The 19654-nt window shown below is 38.8% G+C and overlaps 1 protein-coding gene across 2 annotated transcripts in view; it reads left to right on the top strand.

Moving 5' to 3' along the window:
- LOC102410521 (solute carrier family 22 member 10) overlaps positions 1-19654 on the top strand; it is a 44955-nt gene that overhangs the window by 16977 nt on the left and 8324 nt on the right. Inside the window, exons 2-4 of one of the 2 annotated variants that reach the window (XM_006064500.3) lie at positions 1995-2098; positions 17892-18046; positions 18148-18316. In XM_006064500.3, coding sequence (XP_006064562.1) covers positions 1995-2098; positions 17892-18046; positions 18148-18316 — 428 coding nt within the window. The remainder of the gene's footprint in view (positions 1-1994; positions 2099-17891; positions 18047-18147; positions 18317-19654) is intronic. The other variant, XM_025286554.2, reaches the window with a different exon arrangement.

Genomic DNA, 19654 nt, shown 5'->3' with positions numbered 1-19654 from the left:
AGTCATGTATGGATGTGGGCATTGGATCATCAAGTAGTCCATGCCCAAGAATTGATGCTTTCAAATTTTGGTGTTAAATAGGACTCTGGAGAGTTCTTTGGACTGCAAGGAAATCAAACCAGTCAATCCTAATGGAAATCAACCCTGAATACTCATTGGAAGGACTGATGCTAATCCTGAAGCTCCAGTACTTTGGCCACCGGAAGGAAGATCTGATTCATTGGGAAAGACCTTGATTCTGGGAAAGATTGAACTCAAAAGCAGAAGGCAGTGGCAGAGGATGAAATAGTTAGATAGCATCACTGACTCAATGGACAAGAATTTGAGCAAACTCCCAGAGATAGTGTAAGACAGAGGATCCTGGTGTGCTGCAGTCCATGGGATCACAAAGAGTCACACTTGACTTAGCAACTGAACAGCAAAACAAAAGACAGAGACATTGATATATGCAGTGCTAAGTGAATATGAAGATTGGCCCTGATATAACCTACAGGATTTAGCTGAGGATCTGAAAAAGTCATGCCTAATCCTAAAGAAAGGCAATGCCAAAGAATGCTCAAACTACCGCACAATTGCACTCATCTCACACACTAGTAAAGTAATGCTCAGAATTCTCCAAGCCAGGCTTCAGCAATATGTGAACCATGAACTTCCAGATGTTAAAGCTGCTTTTAGAAAAGGCAGAGGAACCAGAGATCAAATTGCCAATATCCGCTGGATCATGGAAAAAGCAAGAGAGTTCCAGAAAAACATCTATTTCTGCTTTATTGACTATGCCAAAGCCTTTGACTATGTGGATCACAATAAATTGTGGAAAATTCTGAAAGAGATGGGAATACCAGACCACCTGACCTGCCTCTTGAGAAACCTATATGCAGGTCAGGAAGCAACAGTTAGAACTGGACATGGAACAACAGACTGGTTCCAAATAGGAAAAGGAGTACATCAAGGCTGTATATTATCACCCTGCTTTTTTAACTTATATGCAGAGTACATCATGAGAAATGCTGGACTGGAAGAAACACAAGCTGAAATCAAGATTGCTGGGAGAAATATCAATAACCTCAGATATGCAGATGACACCACCCTTATGGCAGAGAGTGAAGAGGAGGTAAAAAGCGTCTTGATGAAAGTGAAAGAGGAGACTGAAAAAGTTGGCTTAAGGCTCAACATTCAGAAACCTAAGATCATGGCATCTGATCCCATCATTTCATGGGAAATAGATGGGGGAACAGTGGAAACAGTGTCAGACTTTATTTTTTTGGGCTCCCAAATCACTGCAGATGGTGACTGCAGCCATGAAATTAAAAGATGCTTACTCCTTGGAAGGAAAGTTATGACCAACCTAGATAGCATATTCAAAAGCAGAGATATTACTTTGCCACCAAAGGTCCATCTAGTCAAGGCTATGGTTTTTCCAGTGGTCATGTATGGATGTGAGAGTTGGATTGTGAAGAAAACTGAGAGCCAAAGAATTGATACTTTTCAACTGTGGTGTTGGAGAAGACTCTTGAGAGTCCCTTGGACTGCAAGGAAATCCAACCAGTCCATTCTAAAGGAGATCAGTCCTGGGTGTTCATTAAGGACTGATGCTAAAGCTGAAACTCCAATACTTTGGCCACCTCATGGGAAGAGTTGACTCATTGGAAAAGACTGTGATGCTGGGAGGGATTGGGGGCAGGAGGAGAAGGGGACGACAGAAGATGAGATGGCTGGATGGCATCACCGACTCGATGGACATGAGTTTGGGTGAACTCCAGGAGATGGTGATCAACAGGGAGGCCTGGCGTGCTGCGATTCATGGGGTCGCAGAGTCGGACATGACTGATCGACTGAAATGAAGTGAACTGAAACTGTGACTGGAATAACATGGAGAAGTAAAGGTTGTAAAGGAAACCAGAAGAGTAGTTCATTAAAGGGCTATTAGAGTGAGCAAATATTTAAGGATGTAACATACTGTGAAGCTCCTCTGTGCTGATTTCTTTCTCTTCCAGTGGGACCTCGTATGTGATCAACAGTCACAGAAACCGTTGATTCAATCCCTGGTCATGATTGGAACAATGGTGGGGGGCCTCATCTATGGCCATCTCTCAGACAGGTGAGTATCTCCACATCACTGCTTCCCCTCCTCTGTGGTGTGTTCGCAGTTTATGATTACTTGTTCCATAAGGAAATGTTTCTTTAGTTCCAGGATACAATTTATGCTGTTGTGGGTTGCCTTGGTTTCCAGGGAGCTATGGATGGAAATTCAGAATTAGACTCATTGTGATGAATGCGATTTGTTGCCACAGGTCTCTCTGTTTTAACACAGAAATAACCTTTCCATAAGATTAAGGGCAGGGGGCATTTCGAACAATTTTTAGAGGCAAGTTACCACAAAATTAGAGAGACCTCATAAAGATGAGAAGGAGTTACCAATGAGAAAAGAGAAAGTGTTTTCAAGATAGGTGGTTCAGCCTGTTTGAAGAAACAGAGTTGTAGCACTTTGCCATGAACTCTGTGTGTCCCTCACAGATCAGTGAGCTAAATGCTTGCAGGTTCCTACCTTGGTCCTCATGTCATGGTCTTGTGTGTGTGTGTGGGGGGGGGGGGGGTGGTGTTCAGTCACTCAGGGTGTCCGACTTTTTACAGCCCTATGGACTGTATCCCTCCAGGCTCCTCTATCCACAGGATTTTCCAGGCTAGAATACTGGACTTGGTTGCCATTTGCTCCTCCAGGAGATCTTCCCGACCCAGGAATCAACCATGTCTCCTGCATTCCTGCATTGGCAGGCAGATTCCTTACCACGGAGCCACCTAGGAAGCCCATATCATGGTTACCCTACAGTAATTAGTGCTCTATGAAACTTCTGTGTTTCTGGGATGGTACTGAAGTTGGAGTAGAAATTATTGTGTATATAATCAGGTTGTGTGATTATGTTAAAAAAAAAAAAAAAAGAAAAGAAAAAGCCTACTTACAGGTAATATTTGCCACCATACAAGGCAATTAACTAATCCATAGACCTCATGTGTCACAATATGTGGTGTGAGAAGTTTGGGTTATCCTGTACCTGACAGTGGTCATTCTTAAAGTACATTCTTAAAGCAATAGGACAAACATGGCAGCTACACATTTAAGTGTTCTAAAGGGGAAATGGGAGGCTTAGAGTAAGTATCCCTTGTCGTTTGTAAACCTAATATCATTTAATCTTATAGCTGAAAATTGTGGGCTCTGACTGTATCACCTCAGTGTAATTAGTCAAAGATTTCTGGATCAGAGTGCTCATTTGGACCAGCCTATTGACTGAGCCTTTTATGACTATTCATAATAAAATGCTGATTGAGAGTTTAGATGGACATAGAGTCATAGGTGTCTAGGTTTGTGTGTCTGTGTGAGTTATGATAGGAGTTGAGAGTGGAAAATTAGGTGAAGAGATAACATTGTAGCTAAGCTAAGGATTTTAAACTGACATAGGTAAAAAGTTTATGAGCACTGGCATCAAAAGCACAAATAGGAAAGGGAGACTATGTCAAAACAAGTCTGCTGCATAGCAAAATAAATGATTGACAAAATAAAAAGGAAAAATGTAGAATGAGAGAAAAATATTTGAAAGCCATGTATCAGATAAAGAGTTAATATCCTGGGAAGTGGGTCATAGAGGATACTACTGTGATGTATGTCGGAGAGTGTTTTGCCTATGTTCTCCTCTAGGAGTTTTATAGTTTCTGGTCTTATGTTTAGATCTTTAATCCATTTTGAGTTTATTTTTGTGTATGGTGTTAGAAAGTGGTCTAGTTTCATTCTTTTACAAGTGGTTGACCAGATTTCCCAGCACCACTTGTTAAAGAGATTGTCTTTAATCCATTGTATATTCTTGCCTCCTTTGTCAAAGATAAGGTGTCCATATGTGCATGGATTTATCTCTGGGCTTTCTATTTTGTTCCATTGATCTATATTTCTGTCTTTGTGCCAGTACCATACTGTCTTGATGACTGTGGCTTTGTAGTAGAGCCTGAAGTCAGGTAGGTTGCAACTCCTACAGCTCAACTCCAGAAAAATAAATGACCCAATCAAAAAATAGGCCAAAAAACTAAATAGACATTTCTCCAAAGAAGACATACAGATGGCTAACAAACACATGAAAAGATGCTCAACATCACTCATTATCAGAGAAATGCAAATCAAAACCACTATGAGGTACCATTTCACACCGGTCAGAATGGCTGCAATCCAAAAGTCTACAAGCAATAAATGCTGGAGAGGGTGTGGAGAAAAGGGAACCCTCTTACACTGTTGGTGGGAATGCAAACTAGTACAGCCACTATGGAGAACAGTGTGGAGATTCCTTAAAAAACTGGAAATAGAACTGCCTTATGATCCAGCAATCCCACTGCTGGGCATACACACCAAGGAAACCAGAAGGGAAAGAGACATGTGTACACCAATATTCATCGCAGCACTGTTTATAATAGCCAGGACATGGAAGCAACCTAGATGTCCATCAGCAGATGAATGGATAAGAAAGCTATGGTACATATACACAATGGAGTATTACTCAGCCATTAAAAACAATACTTTTGAATCAGTTCTAATGAGGTGGACGAAACTGGAGCCTATTATACAGAGTGAAGTAAGCCAGAAAGAAAAACACCAATATAGTATACTAACGCATATATATGGAATTTAAAAAGATGGTAACAATAACCCTGTGTACGAGACAGCAAAAGAGACACTGATGTACAGAACAGTCTTATGGACTCTGTTGCAGAGGGAGAGAGTGGGAAGATTTGGGAGAATGTCATTGAAACATGTATAATATCATGTATGAAACGAGTTGCCAGTCCAGGTTCGATGCATGATACTGGATACTTGGGGCTGGTGCACTGGGACGACCCAGAGGGATGGTATGGGGAGGGAGGAGGGAGGAGGGTTCAAGATGGGGAACACATGTATACCTGTGGCGGATTCATTTTGATATTTGGCAAAACTAATACAATTTGTAAAGTTTTAAAATAAAATAAAATTAAAAAAAAAAGAAAGAGTTAGTATCCAAAATGTACAGGGAATTACTACAACCAATTGAAAAAAACATAAATAACCTGTTGCTAAAAGTTGGCAAATGAGCTCAGTAGATAGTTCTTCAAAAAAAGACAAAGAAGTAGTCAACAGGTATATGAAGAGATACTTAACATCACCGATCATCAGTTCAGTTCAGTCGCTCAGTCGTGTCCGACTTTTTGTGACCAGGTGGACTGCAGCACACCAGGCTTCCCTGTCCATCACCAACTCCCGAAGCTTGCTCAAACCGATGTCCATCGAGTCAGTGATGTCATCCAACCATCTCATCCTCTGTCGTCCCCTTCTCCTGCCTTCAATCTTTCCCAGCATCAGAGTCTTTTACAATGAGTCAGTTCTTCGCAGCAGGTGGCCTTCCAATGAATATTCAAGACTGATTGCCTTTAGGATCGACTGGTTTGATCTCCTTGCAGTCCTAGGGACTTTCAAGAGTCTCCTTCAACACCACAGTTTAAAAGCATCAATTCTTTTTTTTTTTTTTAACAACTTCAAAAATAAATAAATAAATAAATAAAAGCATCAATTCTTCAGCACTCAGCTTTCTTTATAGTCCAACTCTCACGTCCATACACGACTACTGGAAGAACCATAGCTTTCACTAAATGGACATTTGTCAGCAAAGTAATGTCTCTGCTTTTTAATATGCTGTCTAGGTTGGTCATAGCTTTTCTTCCAAGGAGCAAGTGTCTTTTAATTTCATGGCTACAGTCACCATCTGCAGTGATTTTGGAGCCCCCAAAAATAAAGTCTGTCACTGTTTTTATTTTTTCCCCATCTACTTGCCATGAAGCGATGGGACTGGATGCCATGGTCTTAGTTTTTTGAATGTTGAGTTTTAAGCCAGCTTTTTCACTCTCCTCTTTCACTTTAATCAAGAAGCTCTTTAGTTCATCTTTGCTTTCTACCATAAGGGTGGTGCCACCTGCGTATCTGAGGTTATTGATATTTCTCCCAGCAATCTTGATTCCAGCTTGTGCTTCTTCCAGCCTGGCATTTTGCATGATGTACTCTGCATATAAGTTAAATAACCAGGGTGACAATATACAGCCTTGACGTACTCTTTTCCTAATTTGGAACCAGTCCGTTGTTCCATGTCTGGTTCTAACTGTTTCTTCTTGACCTGCATACAGATTTCTCAAGAGGCAAGTAAGATGGTCTGGTATTCCCATCTCTTTTCTCTTTAAGAATTTTCCACAGTTTCTAGTGATCCACACATGTCAAAGGGTTTGACATAATCAATAAAGCAGAAGTAAATATTCTCCTGGAACTCTCTTGCTTTTTCTATGATCCAATTGATGTTGGCAATTTGACCTCTGGTTCTTCTTCCTCTGCTAAATCCAGCTTGAACATCTGGAAGTTCACGGTTCATGTACTGTTGAAACCTAGCTTAGAGAATTTTGAGCATTACTTTGCTAGAAAAGTCAAAACAACAATGAGATAGAGCCTCACACCATTTGGATGGACATTGTATCCAAAACACTGCTGTCAATCCTGGAGTCAAAGAGCTTTTTCCTCATGCTTTCTCCCAGGAGTTTACTGTTTCAGGGTAATGTTTAAGTCATTCAGTTCAGTTCAGTTCAGTTGCTCAGTTGTGTCCGACTCTTTGTGACCCCATGAATCGCAGAACGCAAGGCCTCCCTGTCCATCACCAACTCCCAGAGTTCACTCAGACTCACGTCCATTGAGTCAGTGATGCCATCCAGCCATCTCATCCTCTGTCGTCCCCTTCTCCTCCTGCCCCCAATCCCTCCCAGCATCAGAGTCTTTTCCAATGAGTCAACTCTTCGCATGAGGTGGCCAAAGTACTGGAGTTTAAGTCATTAATCCACCTTAAATGAATTTTTGAATGGTATGAATAGGGATCAAAGTTCATCCTTCTGCGTGTGATTACCCAGTTTCTCAATATCATTATTGAAAAGAATATTACTGGCTCCTTTATCAAATGTGATATCTGAAGAATTAATTTCTGGAATCATAAGAACATTATTATATGGGTCCATCTTTATGCCATTACCATAATCTTTTTATTACTGTAGCTTTATAGTATACTTTGAAATCAAAAGTGTGATGTTTCTAAGCTTGTATCTTCTTTGTCATAATTGCTTTGGCTATTTGGGAACATGTATGATTTCAATAAATTTTTTTTATTTTATTTTATTTTTAAACTTTACAATATTGTATTGGTTTTGCCAAATATCGAAATGAATCCGCCACAGGTATACATGTGTTCCCCATCCTGAACCCTCCTCCCTCCTCCCTCCCCATATCATCCCTCTGGGTCGTCCCAGTGCACCAGCCCCAAGCATCCAGTATCGTGCATGGAACCTGGACTGGCGACTCATTTCATACATGATATTATACATGTTTCAATGCCATTCTCCCAAATCTTCCCACCCTCTCCCTCTCCCACAGAGACCATAAGACTGTTCTATACATCAGTGTCTCTTTTGCTGTCTCGTACACAGGGTTATTGTTACCATCTTTCTAAATTCCCTATATATGTATTAGTATACTGTATTGGTGTTTTTCTTTCTGGCTTACTTCACTCTGTATAATAGGCTCCAGTTTCATCCACCTCATTAGAACTGATTCAAACATTCTTTTTAATGGCTGAGTAATACTCCATTGTATATATGTACCATAGCTTTCTTGTTCATTCATCTGCTGATGGACATCTAGGTTGCTTCCATGTCCTGGCTATTATAAACAGCGCTGCAATAAACATTGGGGTGCATGTGTCTCTTTCCCTTCTGGTTTCCTCAGTGTGTATGCCCAGCAGTGGGATTGCTGGGTCATATGACAGTTCTATTTCCAGTTTTTTAAGGAATCTCCACACTGTTCTCCATAGTGGCTGTACTAGTTTGCATTCCCACCAACAGTGTAAGAGGGTTCCCTTTTCTCCACACCCTCTCCAGCATTTATTGCTTGTAGACTTTTGGATTGCAGCCATTCTGACTGGTATGAAATGGTACCTCATAGTGGTTTTGATTTGCATTTCTCTGATAATGAGTGATGTTGAGCATCTTTTCATGTGTTTGTTAGCCATCTGTATGTCTTCTTTGGAGAAATGTCTATTTAGTTCTTTGGCCCATTTTTTGATTGGGTCATTTATTTTTCTGAAATTGAGCTGTAGGAGTTGCTTGTGTATTTTTGAGATTAGTTGTTTGTCAGTTGCTTCATTTGCTATTATTTTCTCCCATTCTGAACGCTGTCTCTTCACTTTGCTAATAGTTTCCTTTGTTGTGCAGAAGCTTTTAAGTTTAATTAGGTCCCATTTGTTTATTTTTGCTTTTATTTCCAATATTCTGGGAGGTGGGCATAGAGGATCCTGCTGTGATGTATGTCGGAGAGTGTTTTGCCTATGTTCTCCTCTAGGAGTTTTATAGTTTCTGGTCTTACGTTTAGATCTTTAATCCATTTTGAGTTTATTTTTGTGTATGGTGTTAGAAAGTGTTCTAGTTTCATTCTTTTACAAGTGGTTGACCAGATTTCCCAGCAGCACTTGTTAAAGAGATTATCTTTAATCCATTGTATATTCTTGCCTCCTTTGTCAAAGATAAGGTGTCCATATGTGCGTGGATTTATCTCTGGGCTTTCTATTTTGTTCCATTGATCTATATTTCTGTCTTTGTGCCAGTACCATACTGTCTTGATGACTGTGGCTTTGTAGTAGAGCCTGAAGTCAGGCAGGTTGATTCCTCCAGTTCCATTCTTCTTTCTCAAGGTAGCTTTGGCTATTCGAGGTTTTTTGTATTTCCATACAAATTGTGAAATAATTTGTTCTAGCTCTGTGAAGAATACCGTTGGTAGCTTGATAGGGATTGCATTGAATCTATAAATTGCTTTGGGTAGCATACTCATTTTCACTATATTGATTCTTCCAATCCATGAACATGGTATATTTCTCCATCTATTAGTGTCCTCTTTGATTTCTTTCACCAGTGTTTTATAGTTTTCTATATATAGGTCTTTAGTTTCTTTAGGTAGATATATTCCTAAGTATTTTATTCTTTCGTTGCAATGGTGAATGGAATTGTTTCCTTAATTTCTCTTTCTATTTTCTCATTATTAGTGTATAGGAATGCAAGGGATTTTTGTGTGTTGATTTTATATCCTGCAACTTTACTATAATCATTGATTAGTTCTAGTAATTTTCTGGTGGAGTCTTTAGGGTTTTCTATGTAGAGGATCATGTCATCTGCAAACAGTGAGAGCTTTACTTCTTCTTTTCCAATTTGGATTCCTTTTATTTCTTTTTCTGCTCTGATTGCTGTGGCCAAAACTTCCAAAACTATGTTGAATAGTAATGGTGAAAGTGGGCACCCTTGTCTTGTTCCTGACTTTAGAGGAAATGCTTTCCATTTTTCATCATTGAGGATAATGTTTGCTGTGGGTTTGTCATATATAGCTTTTATTATGTTGAGGTATGTTCCTTCTATTCCTGCTTTCTGGAGAGTTTTTATCATAAATGGATGTTGACTTTTGTCAAAGGCTTTCTCTGCATCTATTGAGATAATCATATGGTTTTTATTTTTCAGTTTGTTAATGTGGTGTATTACATTGATTGATTTGTGGATATTGAAGAATCCTTGCATCCCTGGCATATAGCCCACTTGGCCATGGTGTATGATCTTTTTAATGTGTTGTTGGATTCTGATTGCTAGAATTTTGTTAAGGATTTTTGCATCTATGTTCATCAGTGATATTGGCCTGTCGTTTTCTTTTTTTGTGGGATCTTTGTCAGGTTTTGGTATTAGGGTGATGGTGGCCTCATAGAATGAGTTTGGAAATTTACCTTCCTCTGCAATTTTCTGGAAGAGTTTGAGCAGGATAGGTGTTAGCTCTTCTGTCAATTTTTGGTAGAATTCAGCTGTGAAGCCGTCTGGACCTGGGCTTTTGTTTGCTGGAAGATTTTCGATTACCGTTTCAATTTCTGTGCTTGTGATGGGTCTGTTAAGATTTTCTATTTCTTCCTGGTCCAGTTTTGGAAAGTTGTACTTTTCTAAGAATTTGTCCATTTCTTCCACGTTGTGCATTTTATTGGCATATAATTGCTGATAGTAGTCTCTTATGATCCTTTGTATTTCTGTGTTGTCTGTTGTGATCTCTCCATCTTCATTTCTAATTTTATTGATTTGGTTTTTCTCCCTTTGTTTCTTGATGAGTCTGGCAAATGGTTTGTCAATTTTATTTATCCTTTCAAAAAACCAGCTTTTGGCTTTGTTGATTTTTCCTATGGTCTCTTTTGTTTCTTTTCCATTTATTTCTGCCCTAATTTTTAAGATTTCTTTCCTTCTACTAACCCTGGGGTTCTTCATTTCTTCCTTTTCTAGTTGCTTTAGGTGTAGAGTTAGGTTATTTATTTGACTCTTTTCTTGTTTCTTGAGGTATGCCTGTATTGCTATGAACTTTCCCCTCAGGACTGCTTTTACAGTGTCCCACAGGTTTTGGGTTGTTGTGTTTTCATTTTCATTCATTTCTATGCAAATTTTGATTTCTTTTTTATTTCTTCTGTGATTTGTTGGTTATTCAGCAGCGTGTTGTTGAGCCTCCATATGTTGGCATTTTTAATAGTTTTTCTCCTGTAATTGAGATCTAATCTTACTGCACTGTGGTCAGAAAAGATGCTTGGAATGATTTCTATTTTTTTGAATTTATCAAGGCCCAGTTTGTGGGTTTTATGGCCCAGGATGTGATCTATCCTGGAGAAGGTTCCATGTGTGCTTGAGAAAAAGGTGAAATTCATTGTTTTGGGATGAAATGTCCTATAGATATCAATTAGGTCTAACTGGTCTATTGTATCGTTTAAAGTTTGTGTTTCCTTGTTAATTTTCTGTTTAGTTGATCTATCCATAGGTGTGAGTGGGGTATTAAAGTCTCCCACTATTATTGTGTTATTGTTAATTTCTCCTTTCATACTTGTTAGCATTTGTCTTACATATTGCAGTGCTCCCGTGTTGGGTGCATATATATTTATAATTGTTATATCTTCTTCTTGGATTGATCCTTTGATCATTATGTAGTGACCGTCTTTGTCTCTTTTCACAGCCTTTGTTTTAAAGTCTATTTTATCTGATATGAGCATTGCTACTCCTGCTTTCTTTTGGTCCCTATTTGCATGGAAAATCTTTTTCCAGCCCTTCACTTTCAGTCTGTATGTGTCCCCTGTTTTGAGGTGGGTCTCTTGTAGACAATATATGTAGGGGTCTTGTTTTTGTATCCATTCAGCCAGTCTTTGTCTTTTGGTTGGGGCATTCAACCCATTTACGTTTAAGGTAATTACTGATAAGTATGATCCCATTGCCATTTACTTTATTGTTTGGGGTTCAAATTTATACACCCTTTTGTGTTTCCTGTCTAGGGAATATCCTTTAGTATTTGTTGGAGAGCTGGTTTGGTGGTGCTGAATTCTCTCAGCTTTTGCTTGTCTGTAAAGCCTTTGATTTCTCCTTCATATTTGAATGAGATCCTTGCTGGGTACAGTAATCTGGGCTGTAGGTTATTTTCTTTCATCACATTAAGTATGTCTTGCCATTCCCTCCTGGCTTGAAGAGTTTCTATTGAAAGATCAGCTGTTATCCTTATGGGAATTCCCTTGTGTGATATTTGTTGTTTTTCCCTTGCTGCTTTTAATATGTGTTCTTTGTGTTTGATCTTTGTTAATTTGATTAATATGTGTCTTGGGGTGTTTCACCTTGGGTTTATCCTGTTTGGGACTCTCTGGGTTTCTTGGACTTGAGTGATTATTTCCTTCCCCATCTTAGGGAAGTTTTCAACTATTATCTCCTCAAGTATTTTCTCATGGTCTTTCTTTTTGTCTTCTTCTTCTGGGACCCCTATGATTCAAATGTTGTAATGTTTAATATTGTCCTGGAGGTCTCTGAGATTGTCCTCATTTCTTTTTTCCTCTCTGATTTATTTATTTCTACCATTCTATCTTCTAATTCACTAACCATATCTTCTGCCTCTGTTATTCTACTATTTGTTGCCTCCAGAGTGTTTTTAATTTCATTTATTGAAGTATTCATTATATATTGACTCTTTTTTATTTCTTCTAGGTCCTTGTTAAACCTTTCTCGCATCTTCTCAATCCTTGTCTCCAGGCTATTTATCTGTGATTCCATTTTGATTTCAAGATTTTGGATCAATTTCACTATCATTATTCAGAATTCTTTTTTTTTTTTTTTTTTCCCATTTCTTTTCCATCTTTACAGTTATGTAAAGTTTAAAAATAAAATAAAATTAAAAAAAAATAAAATAAAATCATATTTGAGCAGAATTCTTTATCAGGTAGATTCCTTATCTCTTCCTCTTTTGTTTGGTTTGGTGGGCGTTTATCCTGTTCCTTTATCTGCTGGGTATTCCTCTGTCTCTTCATCTTGTTTAAATTGCTGAGTTTGGGGTGTCCTTTCTGTATTCTAGCAGTTTTTGGAGTTCTCTTTATTGTGGCGTTTCCTCACTGTGTGTGGGTTTGTACAGGTGGCTTGTCAAGGTTTCTTGGTTAGGGAAGCTTGTGTCGGTGTTCTGGTGGATGGAGCTGTATTTCTTCTCTCTGGAGTGCAATAAAGTGTCCAGTAATGAGTTATGAGATGTCTATGGTTTGGGGGTGACTTTGGGCTGCCTGTATCTTGGAGCTCGGGGCTGTGTTCCTTGGTTGCTGGAGAATTTGCTTGGTATGTCTTGCCCTGGAACTTGTTGGCCCTTGTGTGGTGCTTGGTTTCAGTGTAGGTATGAAGGCGTTTGATGAGCTCCTGTCAATTAATGTTCCCTGGAGTCAGGAGTTCCCTGGAGTCTGGGTTTGGACTTAAGCCTCCTGCTTCCAGTTATCGGTCTTATTTTTACAGTAGTTTCAAAACTTCTCCTTCTATACAGCACCATTGATAAAAGCATCTACATTAAAGATGAAAAGTTTCTCCACCGTGAGGGTCACCCAGAGAGGTTCACAGCGTTACATGGAGAAGAGAAGAGGGAGGAGGAAGTTAGAGGTGACCCGAATGAGATGAGGTGGAATCAGTAGAGGAGAGAGTGGGCTAGCCAGTAATCACTTCCTTATATGCACTCCACAACTGGACCGCTCAGAGATGTTCATGGAGTTATACAGAGAAGAGAAGAAGGAGGAAGGAGACAGAGGTGGCCAGGAGGATAAAAGGGGGGAATGAAAAAGAGGGAGACAGATTCAGCTAGTAATCAGTTCCCTAAGTGTTCTCCACCGTCTGGAACACACAGAAATTCACAGAGTTGGGTAGAGTAGAGAGAGGTTAGGGAGGAGACACAGGCGACCTGGTGGAGAAAAAGGAGAGTCCAAAGGGAGAGAGAGCAGTCAAGCCAGTAATCTCGCTCCCCGCCCCCCCTAGTGAAAAATAGGTCCTGAAGATTGGGTTCTTAAAGGTACAAAATTGGTAACAAATACATAAAAGCAAAAATCAAAAATCTAGAGTAGAGTTTGGAATTTCAAAAATACAATGTTAAAGAAAAGAAGAAGGAAAAGAAAGAGAAGGAAAAAAAGCAAAAACAAAGTTGCAAAAATTATAAAGAAAATATAGGTATAAAATTGATAACAAATACCAAAAAGCAAAAGTTAAAAATCTAGAGTAGAGTTTGGAATTTCAAAAATACAATGTTAAAAAAAAGAAGAAGAAAAAGAAAGAGAGAGAAAAAACAAACAAACAAACAAAAACAAACAAAGTTGCAAAAATTATAAAGAAAATATAGGTACAAAATTGATAACAAATACCAAAAAGCATAAATTAAAAATCTAGAGTAGAGTTTGGAATTTCAGGTATACAATGTTATATAAAAGAAGAAGAGAAAGAAAGAGAGAAAAAAAGTCACAAAAATTATTAAAAATATATATATATAGGTACAAAATTGATAACAAATACCAAAAAGCTAAAATTAAAAATCTAGAGTAGAGTTTGGAATTTCAAAAATACAATGTTAAAAAAAGAAGAAAAAAAAGGTCAAAAAAATTATAAAAAATATATATATGAAGTTTGCTTTTAAAAAAAAAGGGTCTTTTTTTTTTTTTTTGCCAAGTAATAGTAGGTTATTAAAGTGAAAATTAATGGAATAATAGAGGACTTAAAATTTTTTTTAATTAAAAAAAAGAAAGAATGATCGTAAAAATAGTAAAAATATATCTAGGACTTTCTCTGGTTTTGTTGTGGGTATTGTCGGTTCAGTTCATTTTCGGCTAGTTCCTTGGGTCCAACTTATATTTCTCAAGATCTATAGGCCCCTTCCTATGAAGACGGTACTAACCACAGGGTTTTAATCTATTGCCTGTAGCTTCCAAGGCGGTTCCCTCTGTTATAGCTTCTTCTGTTTGCTGGTCTCTTCAGTGTCTGGTTTCCGCCCTGACACAAAGGGGACGGTGGAGGACACTTTTTTTTTTTTTTTTTAAGGCTCACTTGTTCAGTCACGCTGTGGGGAGGGAGGGACACTGCAAACAAATAACACTGGCTTGTGCTCTCAGTGCCTCACTCACACTGGGTCTGCCCCCGCTCAGGGCGTGTGTAGCCTCCCTGCCCACACTGCTCAGGCTCTAAGTTGCTCCGCAGGGAACCATCCGTGGCCGGCACTGGGCTGCTTGCACCTCCCAGGTCCAAGCCGCTCAGGTTCAGGCACTCGGGTAGTCCTCAGAGGCACAGACTCAGTTGGGCCTGTGTTTTGTGTTCTTCCCAGATCCGAGCAGCTCAGGTGATGAGGTGTTTGGCGAGCGCCATTGCTGCGACTTATCGCCTCCCTGCCGCTCAGTTATCTAGGTGTACAACCAGTGCACCTTCTCAGGCAGATGTTGACCGTCCAGACCCCCAAGAAGTCTTAGTTAGCAAAGAAGCTTGCTTACAGTTTTATAGATAATGTCTCTCTGGGGCTGCGATTGCCCCCTTCTGGCTCTGGCTGCCTGACACCGGAGAGGGATGGTCGGCAGCCGGCTATCTCTGTTCAGTCCTTTGTTCTGTGCACGGGCCTGGCGGTGTCTTAGGTTAGGGCTGGCTTTTCGCGTGGTAGATAGCCCACAGTCTGGTTTGCTAGCCCAAATTCCTTCGCTCAGATAGCGCTCGGGGTATTCAGGCCAGATCCTTACTCTAAGCAATGCAGCCTGCGCCGCGCCTCCCTGCCCAGCCCCTGCTTGCTAGTGGCGTGTGCAGGCGTCTACACTGCTTCTCCACTGGGGGAGATACCGTAGGGCTCGTAATCTGCGGGTTTTAATTGTCTGTTTATTTTTCCTCCCTGTTATGTTGCCCTCCGTGCTTCCAAGGCTCGGCACAGATTCGGCAGTGAGAAGGTTTCCTGGTGTTTGGAAACTTCTCTCTTTTTAAGACTCCCTTCCCGGGATGGAACTCTATCCCTCCCTCTTTTGTCTCTTTTTTTTTTTTTTTTTTTTTGTCTTTTATATTTTTTCCTACCTCCTTTCGAAGACTTGGGTTGCTTTTCTGGGTGCCTGATGTCCTCTGCTGGCATTCAGAAGTTGTTTTGTGGAATTTACTTGGCGTTTAAATGTTCTTTTGATGAATTTGTGGGGGAGAAAGTGTTCTCCCCATCCTACTCCTCCACCATCTTAGCTCCCTCACATAAATTTTAGAATAGCTTTTGCTATTTCTGTGAAAAATGCCATTGGAATTTTTTTCATTGCAATCTTTTGGCAAGCATGGGAAGTAAATACCACTTGTACCAGCAGTTTACAATGTCTAATAAGTTAATTAGCTCAGTGCATTTTAATTAGTAAGCTGCAGAGTCCGAACTCAAACCCCAAGACTTTTTATTTAGTAAACTTTATTTCTTAGAGTAGTTTTAGGTTCATAGCAAAATTGAACAGAAAGTACAGAGATTTCTCATATACCCTTGATGCTGATAGTGGGGAAGATTACCATTGGAATTTTGATAGAGATTGCATTGAATCTACAGATGGCTTTGGGTAATATAGACATTTAAACAATACTAATTCTTCCAATCCATGTATATGGGTTATCTTTCCATTTATTTGTGTCTTCTCAATGTTCTTTCATCAAAGTCTTGCTGTAGTGTCTAAGTATTTCATCTCCTTCATGAAACTGATACTTATTTTATAATTTTGATGCTATAGTAAGTGGAATTGCTACCTTTTAAATTTCTCAGACATTGCATTCTTGGTGTATATAAATGCATTTAACTTCATATGTTGATTTTTGTATCTTACAGTTTACTGAATTTGTAGATTGGTTCTAGCAAATTGTTTGGTTGAATCTTTAGGATTTTCTATTAATATATATATAAGTTCATATTATCTGTAGCAAGGAAAATAAAATTCTTCCTTTCCAGTATGGTTACATTTTTCTTCTTTATCTTGCCTGATATCCCTAACTAGCACTTCCAGAATTGTATTGATAGAACTGGTGTGAGTGGGCACTTTTTCTTCCCTGAACTTAAAGGAAAATCTTTCAAACTGTCTCTGCTGAGTATGATGTTCTCTGAAGGATTGTCTATATCAAATTTATTGTGTTGAGTTATATTCCTTCTATACCACCTAATTGAGTATTTTTTTATCATGAAAGGGTTTTGTATTATGTCAAAAGGCTTTTTCATGTTTTGAGATCATCATTTGGTATGCCCAAACTATCCCTTCCTTCCTGACAACTATAAGTTTGTTCTTTAAGTCTGTGAGTCTGTTTCTGATTTGTAAATAAGTTCATTTCTATTTTTTTTTTTAGATTCTGCATATAAGAAATGCCATATGACATCTTTCCTCCTCTGTCTGGCATTTTATTCAGTATTTCAATCTGTAGATCCATCCATGTTGCTGCAAATGCCATCATTTCATTCTGTTTTATGGCTGAATTATATTCCATTGTAGATATGTACCCCCATCTTCTTTATCCATTCATTCATCAATGAACAATTCAATTGCTTTCATGCTCTGGCTATTGTAAATAGAGTTGCAATGAACATTGGGATGCATTTATTTTAAGGCCCTCTTTTCTTGATGCCTGATGAAACAGAGAATTCACTTTTCCTTATTTGTTTTTCACCTTCTTTTTCCTTCATTCTCCATCTTAGGTAATTCTTTAATCTGAGATATTTATATAACAGCCTCTGGCTGAATTATGGTGCTCTTATATTCTGTTCTAGAAAAGTATATTGCTTTAGGCCAATAAAATCAGATTCAACAAAGAGTGACTGTTACCTAACCCTTCAACAACTTTCATGCATTATTCCACTGATCTTTTGCATCCGTTTAGCCTTGCCTGTGTGGTCCTCGAGACCCAAGTACACTTTTAGCTCTCTTATGTTTCAGACACTTAAGAGACTATACACCAGGTTAAACACAGGCTAATACATGACTGCTTACAAAAGTGTTACAATTTCCAACACCATGGTTTCTTCTGTGAGGTTATTTTTATTTTTGGCCATGCCACATGGCTTGCAGGATTTTAGCTCCCGGATCAGGAACAGAACTCATGCCTTCAGCAGTGAAAGCATGGAGTCCTAACCACTGGAACACCAGGGAAGAAAGTCAAAAAGAGAAAAACAAATATAAATTAACACATATATGGAATCTAGAAAAATGATAGAGATGAACCTATTTGCAAAGAAGAAATAAAGACACAGATGCACAGTGTCTTTTATATGGTGTCAGAGGCATCTGGTGGTTATATGATGAAGTTTTTGTATTATTGGCATATAGTCAAAGATTGTTGCTTTATGGAGATTTGCGTTGTTGATTTAGCTCTTGTTTACTCAAGCTTTCAGGTACATGATTCTCTTGTTAAAGTTATAGAGTATGTTTTTGCTTTCTTAATTTGTTACCATAAATTATCACTACTCACATCACCTAAGCTGACTGTCTGTTTTGTAGGTTTGGGCGAAAGCTGATTCTCAGGTGGTGTTTACTCCAACTTGCCATCTCTGGGACCTGTACAACCTTCGCTCCCAACATCTTCATTTACTGCTTACTACGCTTCTTGTCGGGCTGTTCCATTGCAGTCATAATAACAAACAGCTGTTTTCTAAGTAAGTCAACAATTCTGATCTAATCCGTCTTCTTAGCCTTGAATTTGAGCTTGAAATTTCACACTTATTTGACATGATAACACTGTTTTAATATCTTTCAGTTATAGAGTGGACAAGATCCCAGTCGAAAGGCATGGTATTAACATTGATATACTGTGCCCTTAGTATTGGACAGATGATGCTGGGAGGACTGGCTTTTGTCTTTCGAGAATGGCGCACCCTGCAGCTGGTGTTGTCTGTACCTTTCTTTGTCTTCTTTCTCTCTTCAAGGTATGAAGTGTTCTCTCTCTCTTAAGGAAATCTGGGATAAAATGCACATTGAATTGGGATATATTGATTTTCTTATTCCCCGGCACATTCTTATTGTTTGGACCTGAAATCCATGTCTCTCACCTGTTCATTCTGGGCACTTTGAGCTTTGAGAAACATAACATGGAGTAACAATAATCTTTCTGCCTGTGAGTTCTGGGTATTTTCTGCCATCTGGTTCCTAAGTCTTTCCCCATATAAAGGTCATAGAGCTATTCCAATATTATTTTCCTTAATATAAAATACAGACTCAATTTTTTATATAAAAAAAGATATACCTTTAATTCTATTTGGCTTTGGAATGAATCAGGTCACAGAAAAGCTTTCAGTGATTTGCTCTGTTGCAGATGGAATTGGATGAAAAAGATGCAGCAAATTTATTCACAGAGCTGTTTCACAAACTAGCAACAAGATTTTCCACTAGTTAAATTTGCATGCAAATTAGATGATTTACAATATGAATTCAGCACTCCTTCTTCCCTTAAATAACTTTAATAAATAATTATTAATGGATAACTTCATTCCCACACTAAAACCAATCTAGGAAAAATCAGATTTAGGAGAAGACAAGGAGATGACTGCAGGTTTTATAGAATGAGATGAGTTCAGAGAGAGAGGACAGTATAATCCATGTCAGACTCATCTGTTAAGTCATTCTATATTTGTAACAACACTACAAGGAAGCTAGCACTGCTGTACCCATGTTATTAATGAGAAAACTGAGACAGATGTAAAGAAGCAATTAGTTATTAATTGGTATTAGTAATTGGATAATTAGTTATCGACATAACTAGTAGTAGCAGGAGTAATTGTAGTCATTGTTAGGCTTTAAGCTGACATTATGGGGGCTTCTTTTTTAGAGGAATAGATACTGTAAATATATATCATGTGCAAAAAGTTCTTTGTCCCATGCCACGGTGGAAGGAAATTATCATGTGAGGGACTCTCAAGATTAAGCTTGTCAAGCTTCTTGCAAATTCTCCTAGTGAGTAAGCAGAGAGGCAATTTGACTCCAAAGTCTGTGTTCCTTACTAGTAGTACAACTTTCAAGTGCACTGTCATGGAGTGGTTAGTCTCATATTCTCCTAGTATTTGTATAATAGATCTGGGTTTTCTCACATTCCCTGGTGGCTCAGACAGTAAAGAATCTGCCTACAATGCAGATTGGGTTCAGTCCCTGGATGAGGAAGATCACCTGGAGAAGGGAATAGCAACCCACTCCAGTATTCTTGCCTGAAGAATTCCATGGATCCTGGCTAGCTACAGTCAGTGGGGTCACAAAGAGTGGTACACGACTGA

The sequence above is a fragment of the Bubalus bubalis genome, chromosome 5 (genome assembly GCF_019923935.1).
Source record: "Bubalus bubalis isolate 160015118507 breed Murrah chromosome 5, NDDB_SH_1, whole genome shotgun sequence".
Lineage (NCBI taxonomy): Eukaryota > Metazoa > Chordata > Mammalia > Artiodactyla > Bovidae > Bubalus > Bubalus bubalis.
Note: the sequence above shows the minus strand (reverse complement) of the source record. Positions and strands in the feature narration are given on the sequence as shown.